General features: G+C 38.2%; 2 protein-coding genes across 6 annotated transcripts in view; one reads left to right on the top strand and one right to left on the bottom strand.

The window, feature by feature from the left end:
• Positions 1–6,624, top strand: part of LOC102951551 (intracisternal A particle-promoted polypeptide) — a 42,854-nt gene extending 36,230 nt beyond the window's left edge. For all 4 annotated transcript variants that reach the window (XM_042996969.1, XM_015535350.2, XM_007077266.2 and 1 more), the window contains one exon: positions 4,636–6,624. In XM_042996969.1, coding sequence (XP_042852903.1) covers positions 4,636–4,860 — 225 coding nt within the window. In that variant the 3' untranslated portion in view covers positions 4,861–6,624. The remainder of the gene's footprint in view (positions 1–4,635) is intronic.
• Positions 6,625–8,172: 1,548 nt separating this feature from the next.
• On the bottom strand, positions 8,173–12,910 carry TMEM69 (transmembrane protein 69). Of its 2 annotated transcripts, none has more exons than XM_007077264.3 (3): positions 12,746–12,910; positions 10,943–11,082; positions 8,173–9,793 (listed from the first exon to the last, which is right to left on the bottom strand). In XM_007077264.3, the coding sequence occupies exons 2-3, from the start codon at positions 10,982–10,984 to the stop codon at positions 9,083–9,085; spliced, it is 753 nt and encodes a 250-aa protein (XP_007077326.1). In that variant the 5' UTR covers positions 10,985–11,082; positions 12,746–12,910; the 3' UTR covers positions 8,173–9,082. The 2 variants fall into 2 exon arrangements, with proteins under 2 accessions (XP_007077326.1, XP_007077327.1); XM_007077265.3 differs by having other exon boundaries at positions 10,943–11,079.
• Between the last annotated feature and the right edge of the window lie 580 nt (positions 12,911–13,490).

Raw genomic sequence — 13,490 nt, 5'->3', positions numbered from 1 at the left:
GTTAGAAGCACAAACATTTTTGGGGCACCTGGATGGCTCAGTTGGTTAAGCGTCTGACTCTTGATCTCAGCTCAGGTCTTGATCTCAGGGTTGTGAGTTTAAGCTCCACATTGGGCTCTATGCTGGGTGTGAGGCCTACTTTAAAAAAAAAAATCAGCATTTTTAATTTTGATGTTTTTTTCTTTTGTCATTTATGCTTTTGGTGTCATAACTAAGAAACCATTGCCTAATTCAGTATTATGAAGGTATTTTTCTAAGAGTTTTATAGTTTTAGCTCTTATATTTAAGTCTTTGATTCATTTTAAGTTAATTTTTGTATAGGGGTTGAAGTAGGGGTCTACCTTCATTCTTTTGTATGTGGCTAACCCATCATCCCAGCACTATTTGTTGAAAAGACTATTCTTTCCCATTGGATTGTCTTGGCACCTCTGTTGAAAATCAGTTGACCATGAAAGTGAGGGTTTTATTTCTGGACTGTCAGTTCTATTCACTTATCTATCTATATGCCTATTCTAATGCCACTACCACACTGTCTTCATTACTGTAGCTTTGTAGCAAGTTTTGAAATTGGACAGTGTGAGTCCTTCAACTTTGTACTTCTTTTAAAGAGGGGGTTTAGGGGTACCTGGGTGGCTCAGGTATCAAAGCATCCAGCTTTGGCTCAAGTCATGATCTCACAGTTTGTGGGTTCGAGCCCCACATCAGGCTCCACGCTGACAGTGCAGAGCCTGCTTGGGATTCTTTGGGATTCTCTCTCTCTCTGTGTCCCTCCCCTACTCATGCGCATGCTCTCTCTCAAAATAAATAAATAAATAAACTTAATAAATAAATAGAATAAAAAATAAAAAATGGGTTTAGCTATTTTGGGTCCTTTCCATGTGAATTTTAGAATCAGCTTGTCAGGTTTTGTTTTTTTTGTTTTAAGATTTTATTTTTAAAAATATTTATTTTTTTTTTACGTTTATTTATCTTTGAGACAGAGAGAGACAGAGCATGAACAGGGGAGGGGCAGAGGGAGAGGGAGACAAAGAATCCGAAACAGGCTCCAGGCTCTGAGCTGTCAGCCCAGAGCCCGACGCGGGGCTCTAACTCACGGACCGCGAGATCATGACCTGAGCCGAAGTCGGCCGCCCAACCGACCAAGCCACCCAGGCGCCCCAAGATTTTATTTTTAAATAATCTGTATACCCAGTGTGGGGCTCAAACTCACAAACCCAAGATCAAGAGTCGCATGTTCTTCCAGCTGAGCCAACCAGGTGCCCCATCAGCTTGTCGGTTTTTACCAAGAAGCTAGCTGGATTTTGATAGGGATTACATTGAATTAGAGATCAATATAGGGAGTGTTGCTATCTTAACAATATTAGGACCTTTTTAAAAAATGTTTTTAATGTTTACTTATTTTTGAGAGAGAGAGAGAGAGAGAGAGAGAGACAGCGAGCGAGTGGAGGAGGGGCAGAGAGAGAGGGAGACACAGAATTCAAAGCAGGCTCCGGGCTCCAAGCTGTCAGCACAGAGCCCAAAGCAGGGCTCGAACTCATGAACTGCGAGACCATGACCTGAGCCAAAGTCGGACACTCAACTGACTGAGCCACCCAGGTGCCCCAGCAATATTAGGACTTTTCATCTTCAACATGGAATGTTTTTCTGTTTGTTTAGTCGTCTTCAGTTTCTTTAAACAATGTTTTATAATTTTCAGTTCCTTGAACTCTGTTTTTAAAATTTATTCCTAAGTATTTTATTCCTTTAATGTTTTCTTAATTTCATGTTCAGATTTTTCATTGCTAGTGTATAGAAATTCAATTGATTTTTGTCTGTTGATCTTATATCCTGAAACCTTGTAGCACTTGTACTCTGATAGTTTTTTTGTGTGGATTTTTTTTTTATTAAAAAATTTTTTTTAATGTTTTATTATTTATTTTTGAGAGAGAGAGAGAGACAGAGTGTGAGTGGCGGAGGGGCAGAGAGAGAGGAAGACACAAAATCCAAAACAGGCTCAAGGCTCTGAGCTGTCAGCACAGAGCCTGATGTGGGGCTCAAACTCACAAGCTGTGAGATCATGACCTGAGCTGAAGTCGGACGCTTAACTGACTGAGCCACCCAGGCTCCCCTTTTTTATGGATTTCTTAAGATTTTCCAAATACAAGATTGTGTCTTCTATAGATAGAGATCGCTTTACTTTTTCCTTTCCACTCTCAATGCCTTTTATTTCATTTTCTTTCCTAATTGCCTTGGTTAAAACCTCTAGTACAATGTTGAATAGAAGTGGCAAGAATAGAATTGTCTTATTGTAAAGCATGATTTTGATTCTTATTTCTAATAAATTTCAGACTTTGGTGATAGTTCAAATTCCTTTGACCTTCTGTGTGATCTTATTTGGGAATCTAGAAAATGAACTTTCTGAGGGCACTTTCTGTTGCTATTTTTTTCTATATGGCTGGAAATGAATAGATTTTTGTTCCAAAATAAGTGTTTATCAGTAGTCAGTTATCTTGGTTTTTCGTGCATAAATCTAAAATGTTACTGTTATTTTCTGTCTACTAAAGACCTACATTATAGATCCAAATCTTAAAGATAATGTATAACATGTGTCTGGTCCTACAGAGTTTATTTTGAGGTTACTCAGGATAAAAAGCAAACTATAGTTCTAATACACTGATGAAAATGAAACATCGACATTGTGGGATGAGCCCCATGGTTCCCTTATTCTTGTTAAGAGCCATTTTTGTAGGGGAGATTTCATTCTTTTTTATGGGTGAATAATATTCCACTGTATTCATATACTATTCTTTATCCATTCCTCTACTGATGAACACTGAGGCTGCTTCTGTAATTTGGCTATGTAAATAATGCTGCAATAAACATAGGGGTGCATGTGTCCCTTTGAATTAGTGTTTTTGTACTTTTTAGGTAAATACCCAGTAGTGCCATTACTGGATTGTAGGCAGTAGTTTTTAACTTTTTGAGGAACCTCTATACTGTTTTCTCCAGTGGCTGTACCAGTTTGCATTCCCACCAGCAGTGCACGAGGGTTCCTTTTTTTCCACATCCTTACTAACACTTTGTTTCCTGTGTTATATTTTTATTTCTATTTTTTTTAAGTAATCTCTACGCCCAACATGGGGCTCAAAGTCATGACCCCAAGATCAAGAGTCACATGCCCAACCAACTGAACCAGTTAGGTGCCCCATCTTGTATTTTGATTTTAGCCATTCTGACAGGGGTGAGGTGGTATCTCATTGTAGTTTTGATTCGCATTTCCCTGATGATGAGTGATGTTGAGCATCTTCTCACATGTCTGTTGGCCATCTGGATGTCTTCTTTGGCGAAATGTCTGTTCATGTCTTTTGTCCATTTTTTAATTGGATGATGATGATGATGATTACAGTATTGAGTTGTAATAGCACTTTATATATTTTGGATATTAACCCTTTATCAGATATGTCATTTGCAAATATCTTCTCCCATTCAGTAGGTTGTTTTCTTGTTTTGTTGATTGTTTTCTTCACTGTGCAGAAAACAGCATTTTATTTTGATGTAGTCCCAACAGTTTATATTTACTTTTATTTATTTTTGTCTTTCCTCAGGAGACCTAGCTAGAAAAGTGATGCTATAGCTGATATCAGAGAAATTGCTGTGTGTGCTCTCTTGTAGGATTTTTATGGTTTCAGGTCTCACAGTTAGGTCTTTGATCCATTTTGAGCTTATTTTTGTGTATGGTGTCAGAAGGTGGTCCAGTTTTATTCTTTGGCATATAGTCCCGTTTTTCCCAACACCATTTGAAATATTCTTATATTTTAAAATAATCTCTTAATCTGGAAAAATCATTCTCACCAAAATAGGCTATAGTTTCTGATCCCCGATCTATACTTTTTCTTTTTTTTTTTTTCTTTTTAAAAAAATTTTTTTTTCAACGTTTTTTATTTATTTTTGGGACAGAGAAAGACAGAGCATGAACGGGGGAGGGGCAGAGAGAGAGGGAGACACAGAATCGGAAACAGGCTCCAGGCTCCGAGCCATCAGCCCAGAGCCTGATGCGGGGCTCGAACTCACAGACCGCGAGATCGTGACCTGGCTGAAGTCGGATGCTTAACCGACTGCGCCACCCAGGCGCCCCTACTTTTTCTGAAAATACATTTTGCAAATCATTAACTCCACTAGATGATCTTCGAAAAAAAGGATTCCGTGGTTAATAACTGGGCAAGTGTTGATAGCAATATCATTATCTTGGAGATTAATAAAGGTCATTAGCATATTAAAGTCCTTCTGTATAGAGCTTTTTTCTTCTTGGAGCTTTGTGGGTTTGTGGTGTGTGTGTGTGTGTGTGTGTGTGTGTGTGCGCGCATTACCTACTTATATTCAATAGAACTAGTTTTATAGAATGCCTGCCTATAAGGGATTTCTAGATTGTCTCCTGATCATGATTTATAATTAATCAAACATGTTTTTCAGTTGTTTTCCTCTAAACTCGTTACTTTTGTCTATGCCTACTCAAAAGTTCATTTGAAAATGTTTATATGACTGGATTGTGAGTTTGAAATTTAAACATGTAAAAAGAACTAGAGTATCTGATTTCTCAACAGTTTTCTCTGTTACCATTTTATGATTTCTGCTCTTTTTTTATTTCCTCTTAACCAGGAAAAGTGGGTTGAAGTTGCTTCGATGAAAGTGCCTAGAGCAGGCATGTGTGTTGTGGCAGTTAATGGGCTTCTGTATGTTTCTGGAGGTCGATCTTCCAGCCATGATTTCTTGGCCCCAGGTACCTTGGACTCTGTTGAAGTTTATAACCCTCATTCAGATACATGGACAGAAATCGGTAACATGATCACCAGTCGTTGTGAAGGTGGTGTTGCTGTACTATGAAATATAAAGCATAAGGGAGCACAAGAAACATTTTGAAAATAAAATGTTTGCAAATCACATATGTATTTGGTGATAGGACCCTCTGATTCTGTTGAGTTTTCCATGTATTTGATAGGTTAGATGACTAAAGAATGATTTCTCTAAGAATTTGAGTGAGAGGAGATATGGAACATATCCTAAATTAATAAAGAACTCACACAAATTTGTTAAGCTTACCAATAGCAATGCTGTTTTTGCTCTAGAATTTTCCCCTAAGGGAAGAGTCCTAATTGTAAAAATGATTTGCTAGAAGCTTCTTGGCTAATAGCCCCTTTACCTGTTTCTCCAGGGCAAGCCAAGCTGTAACATGACCCTTATGTGATACAAGAATTTGAGTGAGACAGTTTAAAGATGTCTGTACATTCATGATTCAGTCCATAGCTCCATGGCCATAGTTGAACCTACAGAGAAAAGCCAATGAAACAACTCCCTACTTTCATTTGATGCCAGGAGTTTTCAATAGCCCCAGACTTTTTATTAGCAGCAGATACACTGGGAGGGACATGTGGGAAATATCTAGCTATCTGTATAGATGTTTACATAGATTGATACATTTTTGCCTATTGTTCACAGGGTTAAAAAAGCTTCTGTTCACTTATATTTTTTGTCTTAATGCTGAAAATGCCAAGTGAGGAATTACTAGGAGGTTCTTAGTGATAGTCCATTAGTGCAATTGGATAATATAATGGGTAACAGAGCCTAGTGGGAGGTTAACACCTATTTTCTAAATAGTTCTTAGTTTGGCTTTGGGAAGAGGGAATTTTATTACACCATCAACCTTGGTAAAGCTTACTTGTACTTGAGCAAGCCTAAGTATGAACTTAGTACAAAGCCTACTGCCTTGCTTGGAAAAAGTGGAATTGTAGGTACCTATGAAGCTTTTATAGACATTGTTAAGTTAAAGGACTCTGATCCAAAACTGCTTCTCAGAACTTTTCATTTTTCACCTGAGAAACATTCTAAAGAATGTTTTCTGTCCAGTTCTGAGGAACATTCTTTGTGTACATGATCATTATTTTATTTATTTCCACTAGTCGTTTGGAACCATACATATTAAAGGTCTTGCATACATTTACGTTTACCTAGTGATTCCAGGATTTGATTTGTATATCCCTGATTTCCCTTTTTCTTTACTAAAGTTCTTCAGGGTATTGTTAACAGGGATCAGCAGCTTATTTAGATACACAATCTTTGGTAAGCATTAAAGACTTAGCACTCATATCCAAAATATTTGGATTGGCCCACAAGGGTACTTTCTTCCATAACTTAACCATATGCATGTATTAAGAAAAGCCCAAGTAGTGCAGACACAAAGCTCTGTGTCCCTTTCTTTGGGGTATCCTGAAAGTCTGAAGTGTCATAGATGCTTGGCTGAGACCTATAAAATGTCAAGGAATGAAGTATCAAGATCATTTGTAAATTATTGAAGCTCTAATTTATGTGCCTTTAATATTTCTAGTTATAGAAAATCTGCATTCTGGTTCAAAAGAGATTTAAAAAATACTACTGTAATTTAGTTCTCATTATTGCCTGGTGCCAAACTAAAATGGCACTGTGAGGGAGGCATTTTGTATTGTGGTGGCAGAAACCTGTCAAGACAATCCATGTTTGGGCTTAACAGGTCCAGACAATCTCTGTAAATAGATAATTGTAAAAATGCTTATTATTTTTTGGGTAGTGACACTGTTTTAAAAATAATGTACTAATAAAGTATGTTGATTTTTGCTTTCCTTGTATTACTTATAACTTAGTTTATTAGTGGTGTTCCTGGATCACCACCAAACTAATAGGATTAACCAAGTTTTTTAGTGTTTTGTTTTACCTTTAGGGACGTGCACATTTAGTTCTTACATTTAAATCTGTTTTCTGAGCAGCTGTTAATGTGATCTTCCTTCAAAATATTTGACAATCTTGGAGCACCTAGGTGGCTCAGTTGGTTGAGTGTCTGACTTCAACTCTGGTCATGATCTCATGGTTCATGAATTTAAGCCCTGCATCGGGCTCTGCTCTGACAGTGCAGAGCTTGCTTGGGATTCTTTCTCTCTATGCCCCTACCCCGCTTGCTCTCTCTCTCTGTCTCTCTCAAAATAAATAAACTAAAAAAAAAATTTTTTTTTTTTAATATTTGACAATCTAATATACTTCAAGATGTCCTGTGCAATGTAAAGTTGGATGTACTTTAAAATCAGTTAAAAAAATTTTTTTTAAATATTTGAGAGCGAGCGAGCTCAAGAGCACATGAGTGGGGGAGGGGCAGAGAGAGAGGGAGACACAGAATCCAAAGCAGGGCTCGAACTCATAAACTGTGCATCATGGCGTGAGCTGAAGTCTGACACTTAACTGATGAGCCACCCAGGTCCCCCTAGAATGTTTTCTTAAAGAATCATACACTGTAATTCACTTGCAAAGTGCATTTGCCTGCCTCATTTATTGAAATTGGGCAACTAGCTTAAAAGTGACTTGCCCCTATTCTGAAAGATGATGAATTTGAGATCAGAGTTTTAATTTTTGCAGTCCTCATGTAATTTAGAAGCAGTTTCCTCACCAAAACACTGTGAGTAGAATCTGAGAAAGAGCTTCTAAAGTGTAAGGTTTCTTTTCTTTAGTGTCAGACTGTAGGTAACGTATTCTCTGCATTAATAAAGAAGGATTGTGTGGTGGTTTTATTGGTAAGCTTCTCACTGATCAGAACAAGGTCTAGCTCTGTGGTATTTGTTTGCTAGGGCTGGTGTAACAAAGTACCACAGAAGTTTAAACAATAAAACTTATTGTCTCATAGTTTTGGAAGCTGGAAGTCTAAAATCAACTTGTTGGTAGTTGGTTCCTTCTGAGGGCTGAAAGGAAGGCATGTATTCTAGGAATCCTTGGAATGTGGATGGCCACCTTCATGTATACATGACATTTTCCCTGTATGCATGTTTATCTCTAAGTTTTCCCTTGTTATTAGAATACTGGTAATAAAAAAAGAAGAATGCTGGTAATATTACATTACAGCTTACTCATATGCCCTCATTTTAGCCTTATTACCTCTGTAAAGACCCTGTCTCCAAATAAGGTCACATTCTGAGATATTGGGGCGAGGATTTCAACACACAATTTATGAAAATCAAGTTAACTAATATTTGAATACATTATCCAAAGATAACATATACCAGGTTTATATTCTTTAAGTTTATTGATTTATTTTGAGAGAGTGAGCAAGCAGGGGAGAGGCAGAGAAACAGGGAGAATCACTTGCAGGCTCTGCACTGCCAGCAGAGCCTGATGTGGGGCTCAAACTCACAAACCATGAGATCATGACCTGAGCTGAGATTCAGTCAGACACCTAACCAACGGAGTCACCCATGTGCTCCTACTGATTTATAGTCTTCTGCCAATTAAATTGTTTTTCCTTTTTTTAGAAGACAATCTCAAGAGACTGTTTTCAAGTTAGAACCTAAGGTGTTGCTTCTGTTTTTAAAAAAGCTTCTGAGTTGTGTAACCCAGCTTTACTTTTCCTAATTTATACATACTTGTGACTTTATTTAAAAATTTTTTGACCAGCTGATGATATTTGAAGATGGGGTTGTGTCTATAAAAATTGGATACAAACTGGAAAATGTGTCCAGCTTTTCTTTGAATATGGCTTTCCCCTTATGATACTGCTCCCTACTGACTTTTAGAGCCACAGATCCTTTCAGCTCATATAACTAGATTACACCAGATAAAATGAGCTTGGAAATGCAATTCTCAGGGCCAATTGCAATGACAACCCCACAACGGAACCACCTATTATTTTCAGACACTCATGGATACAGAGTTTTCCTCTTATGGGAGAATATGCGTGTCTTTTTTCAATGATCATAAGGCTCTAGCAAAAAGGATTTTCATTTTTATCATTTTACATATTTTTTCATTTTACGTTTTTCAAAACAAGTAAAACATTAAAATGTTATGTATAATTCATACACACTGAAAGCTGTAACCTAAAGTGAAAATGACTTGTTAGAGATTTTCAAACTCTTATCAAGTAATTCCTAGGAAATAAAGATTTCTAGAAATGAAAAAAAAAAATCTGTGAATAAATAACCACTGATGGGGAACAAAAGCTAAACAAGAGAAGAAGAAAAAGGTGATGCCAAAACACAACTTTATGAGGCTTGTAGCCAACATGCTAACATTATCTACAAAGTAGTTTTTATATTTATTCTACTTGACCAGGCTTCTTGAGTCCTTTCTCTGGATAAATATCTTTAACTAGTAAAGTGATTACAAATGAAAGCAAAGCCACTAAAGTGACTACTATCTTAAGGACTTTGAACCAGTTGGGATAATGTGGCAGGAGAAAAAGTTCAATGTGTAATGCTATCCCCAAACCTATTATTACTGTGACTATAGCTTCACTGAGTCTTTCAGAAATAAGGAAGGCAAACCATGAAAACAGAAGAGGAGGCATACTACTAGCTAAACTGAGGAAGTCTGGTTTGGCTGTATTATCTTCTGGCAGAGCAAAACCCCATTTGATCCCTCCCAAGAAAGATAGGAAACTGGCTCCATAAGCCATCTGAGTAAAAGCTAATAAGGGGATATAAGTCTTTGCCATCACCATGACCAGTGGTGGAGCAACAAAGGGGATTACTCCTGCCAGAATTATGTATAATACTGGCTTTGGGCTTTCAAGCAGGAAAGTTATGGTGCCTGGTGGCTTGGTTGGAAGGACTTCTTGCTTCTGCTGCTTCTTAAAGCTGCATGGGGAAGTATGATAGTATTGTGTCTTGTTCATATACACTGGAAATGATGAGAAAAACCAAGGCCCTGGCAACAAAGGGGAAAAGTTTTGCTGGAGACATGTCTTGAGAGAAAGTGTTTCTATTCTGCTGGCTCCTAGTCGGAATGTGAAAGGGTACTTCAGCATCTAAAGAGAAAACAGAACCAGTAGACAAAAACAAATTTTAAAATAATCACAATTTCTTAGTTAATCCCAAACTGAAACAATATAAAAACAAAGCATCTCCTTTCTATTAGTACATCAAACTTACAAAAAGATTGTACTATAGGGTGATGTTAATGCTAGCTAAGGCTAGCAAATAGTGATAAAACATGCAAAAGAAACTGAATAGAAACCTAGTGATGTATTTTTTCCTACCACTAACCTTATCCCATGAAAGGAGTATCTGAAAGAGAAACAGGTAAAGAGTACACCTTTAGGATCTGGCATTTTAAACTGCCTCTTCTATTTATAACTTGCAAAAGAAGCAGTGTTAATTACTGTGGGAATGCTATTTTATATTGATAAAGCAATCTACCTTCCAGTTTAGCTTTATAGAAACTATACTTTCCATAGCTCCATTCCTTCCTACACGTCTCTGCCTACTTTTCTCTGTAGGGAACCCATCTTTCAAAATTCAGCATGAAGCATTCCCCAGTCTGAATTAATGCTCCTATAACTATGTAAGTATCTTCTGCACACTCCCATCATAATTCTCACGGTGAATGTAAATTATGTGTTTGTCTCCATATACTTGAGAGTCAGAACCATATTTTTTCCTTTGTCTTCAAACAAACAAAAAAACTCCCCAGTGCCTTTCATGGTCACAGCCAAAATAAAAACCTTTCCTGCTGATTCTGTGCTTTAGTGAGCAGATTTCAGACTTCAACTAGCTAATAGATGAACAGTGACTCAAAAAGCATTGAATGAAAGAAAAAAAAGCTATTTAAGAATCTTGGTGACTCCTCAAAATGCTAGGAATGATTCCATCCTGGAGTCTTTTCTTCCTTTTGTTTGGAATGTTCTTCCCTGAGCTGTTTGCACAGCCTATTCCCTCTCTTCCAACCTATTTTTAAGTACAATCTTAAGTTTATTGTTGATACTCCCTATTCCCCTTCTCTGTTTTATATTTTTCCAGAGGACTTACCACTTGATATATGAAATAATTTGTTTTACCTACCTTTTCCCGCATCACCTAAATATATAAGGATAAAGATTTTTGTCTTTTTTTTTTTTTTTTTCACTGCTATTGCCTCAGCAAAGCAGTGCCAACAAATATTTGCCGAATAAACCAACCTTTGAAGATGCCTGAGAAAACTTCTGGATGAAATGAAGCATGCTGGGTCCAATTGAAAGTCTTGCTCAGGAAAATGCCAGGCAGTTCTGATTAATTCATTTTTATAGCTAAGTGGAGGGGCTGAATCAGAAGTATGCTGCTGTGTACAAAACAAGATGTCACTTAATTTTCTTCATTTTATACATATCTTTTTATAAGTAGTAACTCAAGAATTTTCCTTTGAAAACAATCATTAATGTCTTCAAAAAATCAGTAACACATTAAGTAGATAGATCCTTTTCATCTCTGAACCATTCTTTTATTTTTTATTTTTATTAATGTTTATTTCTTTTTGAAAGAGAGAGCACATGTGAGTGGGCAAGTGAGGTGGGGGCAGAGAGAGGGGGAGACAGAGGACCCAAAGCAGGCTCTACACTCTCAGCGGGGCTTGAACTAATGAACTGTGAGATCATGACCTGAGCTGAAGTCTGGATGCTTAACCAACTGAGCCACCTAGGCACCCCTGAACCATTCTTCTAGCCTTTGCTGTTTGGTGGAACAGAAAAAGTAATGTACAGCGACAGAAGATTTGTATCTTACAAACACCTCTATAATTCCCCAGCTGTGGTGACCTTGCATAAATTGTTTCCTTGAAGTGCAGTTCTCTCATTAAAATGGAAAGTTATAGCTTCTCTGTTCTCTTTTTTCACCTTAGTTACCTATTTTGGGTAGGCATTTACAGTTCCAAATGATGGTAGCAATCAATACAATTTAGCTGTGAACCAAGCACTGTAACTATGTGTTTTATATGCATTAACTCATTTAATACAACAACGTTATCAACTTAGTGCTGAAAGAACACATATAGCCTGTTAAATTAGAGTGAAGATTTTGGAGTCAATTTGTGTTGGGATCATGGCTCCACCACTTACCAAGTATGTGACTTTGAACAAGTTATTTAACCTTGTTATGTTGCAGTTCACTCACCTTTGAAATAATCACAAGAACACATAGGGTCGTATTATAATACATGTGAAGAACTGAGAACTGTCCCTAACACAAAGTAAGCACTCAAAAAGTATTAACTATATTCCCACCTTACACAAGGGGAAATGGTTAAAAACCCTGTCTAATGTAAGCAGCCAGTAAGTGGTTGAGTGAGAAGATAAATCTAGATCTGTCTTACATGAGTTTCACTCTTAATCAGGAGAATGGGTGTCTAAAAGATCCAAAAACCACATGTGCTACCTAAGTAAACATTTTAATGAACTAATTTCTAGGTCACAGCTCTTAAGGCTGGGTAGAGAAATCCTGTATACATACCAGTCAATGTTTTCATTCTATAACATAAAGAAGGAGGGAGGGAGGTTATCCCGGTCCTATGAATAGATCTTAGATGGCACTTACACCCACTCCTGACTTCCAAATACATATATCTGCGGGGCCCACACTCACTGTTGCTCAAAATCACCTGCGTAAGAGCTTTCCGGACTCCCTATGCACTATGACCATGTGATTTCCAACTCTTGGTTGTTAAAGGGAAAGAGTGATGGCCTAAACCCCGGGACGGCAACTGGTGAGGAAATGAAGGGCAAAGAACCAAGGTTTAATCCGCTCAATTTAGGTGAAAACGGACGGTATTTCCACTGCCCCAGAGGGAAGACTTGCAGACTGCAAAGCCTCAGAGTGAACATTTGAGAGAAGTGTCTGGACGAAAGGATCCTCGGGAAACTGCCCCACAGTGCTCGCGGCTTTGATTTACTCTCAACCCTTGGTGACCCCATTCCCAATCTGCACCCTGTGGCAGCCGCCCTGCTACTTACTTGCCACCTTGGAATCGGGAGATGTAAATAAAGCTGAGCCACCAGAATAGCCAGGTATTCAGGAAAAGGCAACTTCCGGCACATGGGTGGTAACAGTCCCTCCCCACTTCCTGAGAAGGGGCGGGTTGGGGAACAGTCCGGGTGGAAACTTGACCAGCGCTGAACTGGTTCCCATGACAGGCTTTCCATCTTGGGTTATTATTTTAAATCTTAACTCTGGAAGCCGGCTTTTGAAGTCTGTAGGATGCCTGAATGGTCTTTCTTTTAGGTTTCCCAGCCAGCAGAATCTGCCCCTCCGAGTTCGGGAAGGTAGAGTGTAACTACTGAAACAATGACAAGTGATAGTGGTAGGAGAGATTTGGAGTCTAGGTTGTGTGACTTGGCCAAATTGTTTGCCATCTCTGGAACTCATAACAGGGTTTCTAGGATCGATGGGCCACATCTTACAATGTATTAGGGTCCTGAACTACTAAGAAAAACAAAACTGTTTTTAGCTTCCATTCTCGTTGCTTGGACATGGAAACGTATTAAGAAATAAAGAGTATGGGGGCGCCTGGGTGGCTCAGTTGGTTAAGTGTGGGATTTCGGCTCAGGTCACCATCTCCCGGTTTGTGAGTTTGAGCCCCACGTCGGGCTCTGTGCTGACAGCTTGCTTGGAGCCTGGAACTTGCTTCGGATTCTGTCTCCCTTTCTCTCTGCCCCTCCCCTGCTCACACTCTGTGTGTCCCTCAATAATAATAAAGAT

This window comes from Panthera tigris, chromosome C1 (assembly GCF_018350195.1).
Source record: "Panthera tigris isolate Pti1 chromosome C1, P.tigris_Pti1_mat1.1, whole genome shotgun sequence".
Lineage (NCBI taxonomy): Eukaryota > Metazoa > Chordata > Mammalia > Carnivora > Felidae > Panthera > Panthera tigris.
This window is presented reverse-complemented; position numbering and strand designations above follow the sequence as displayed.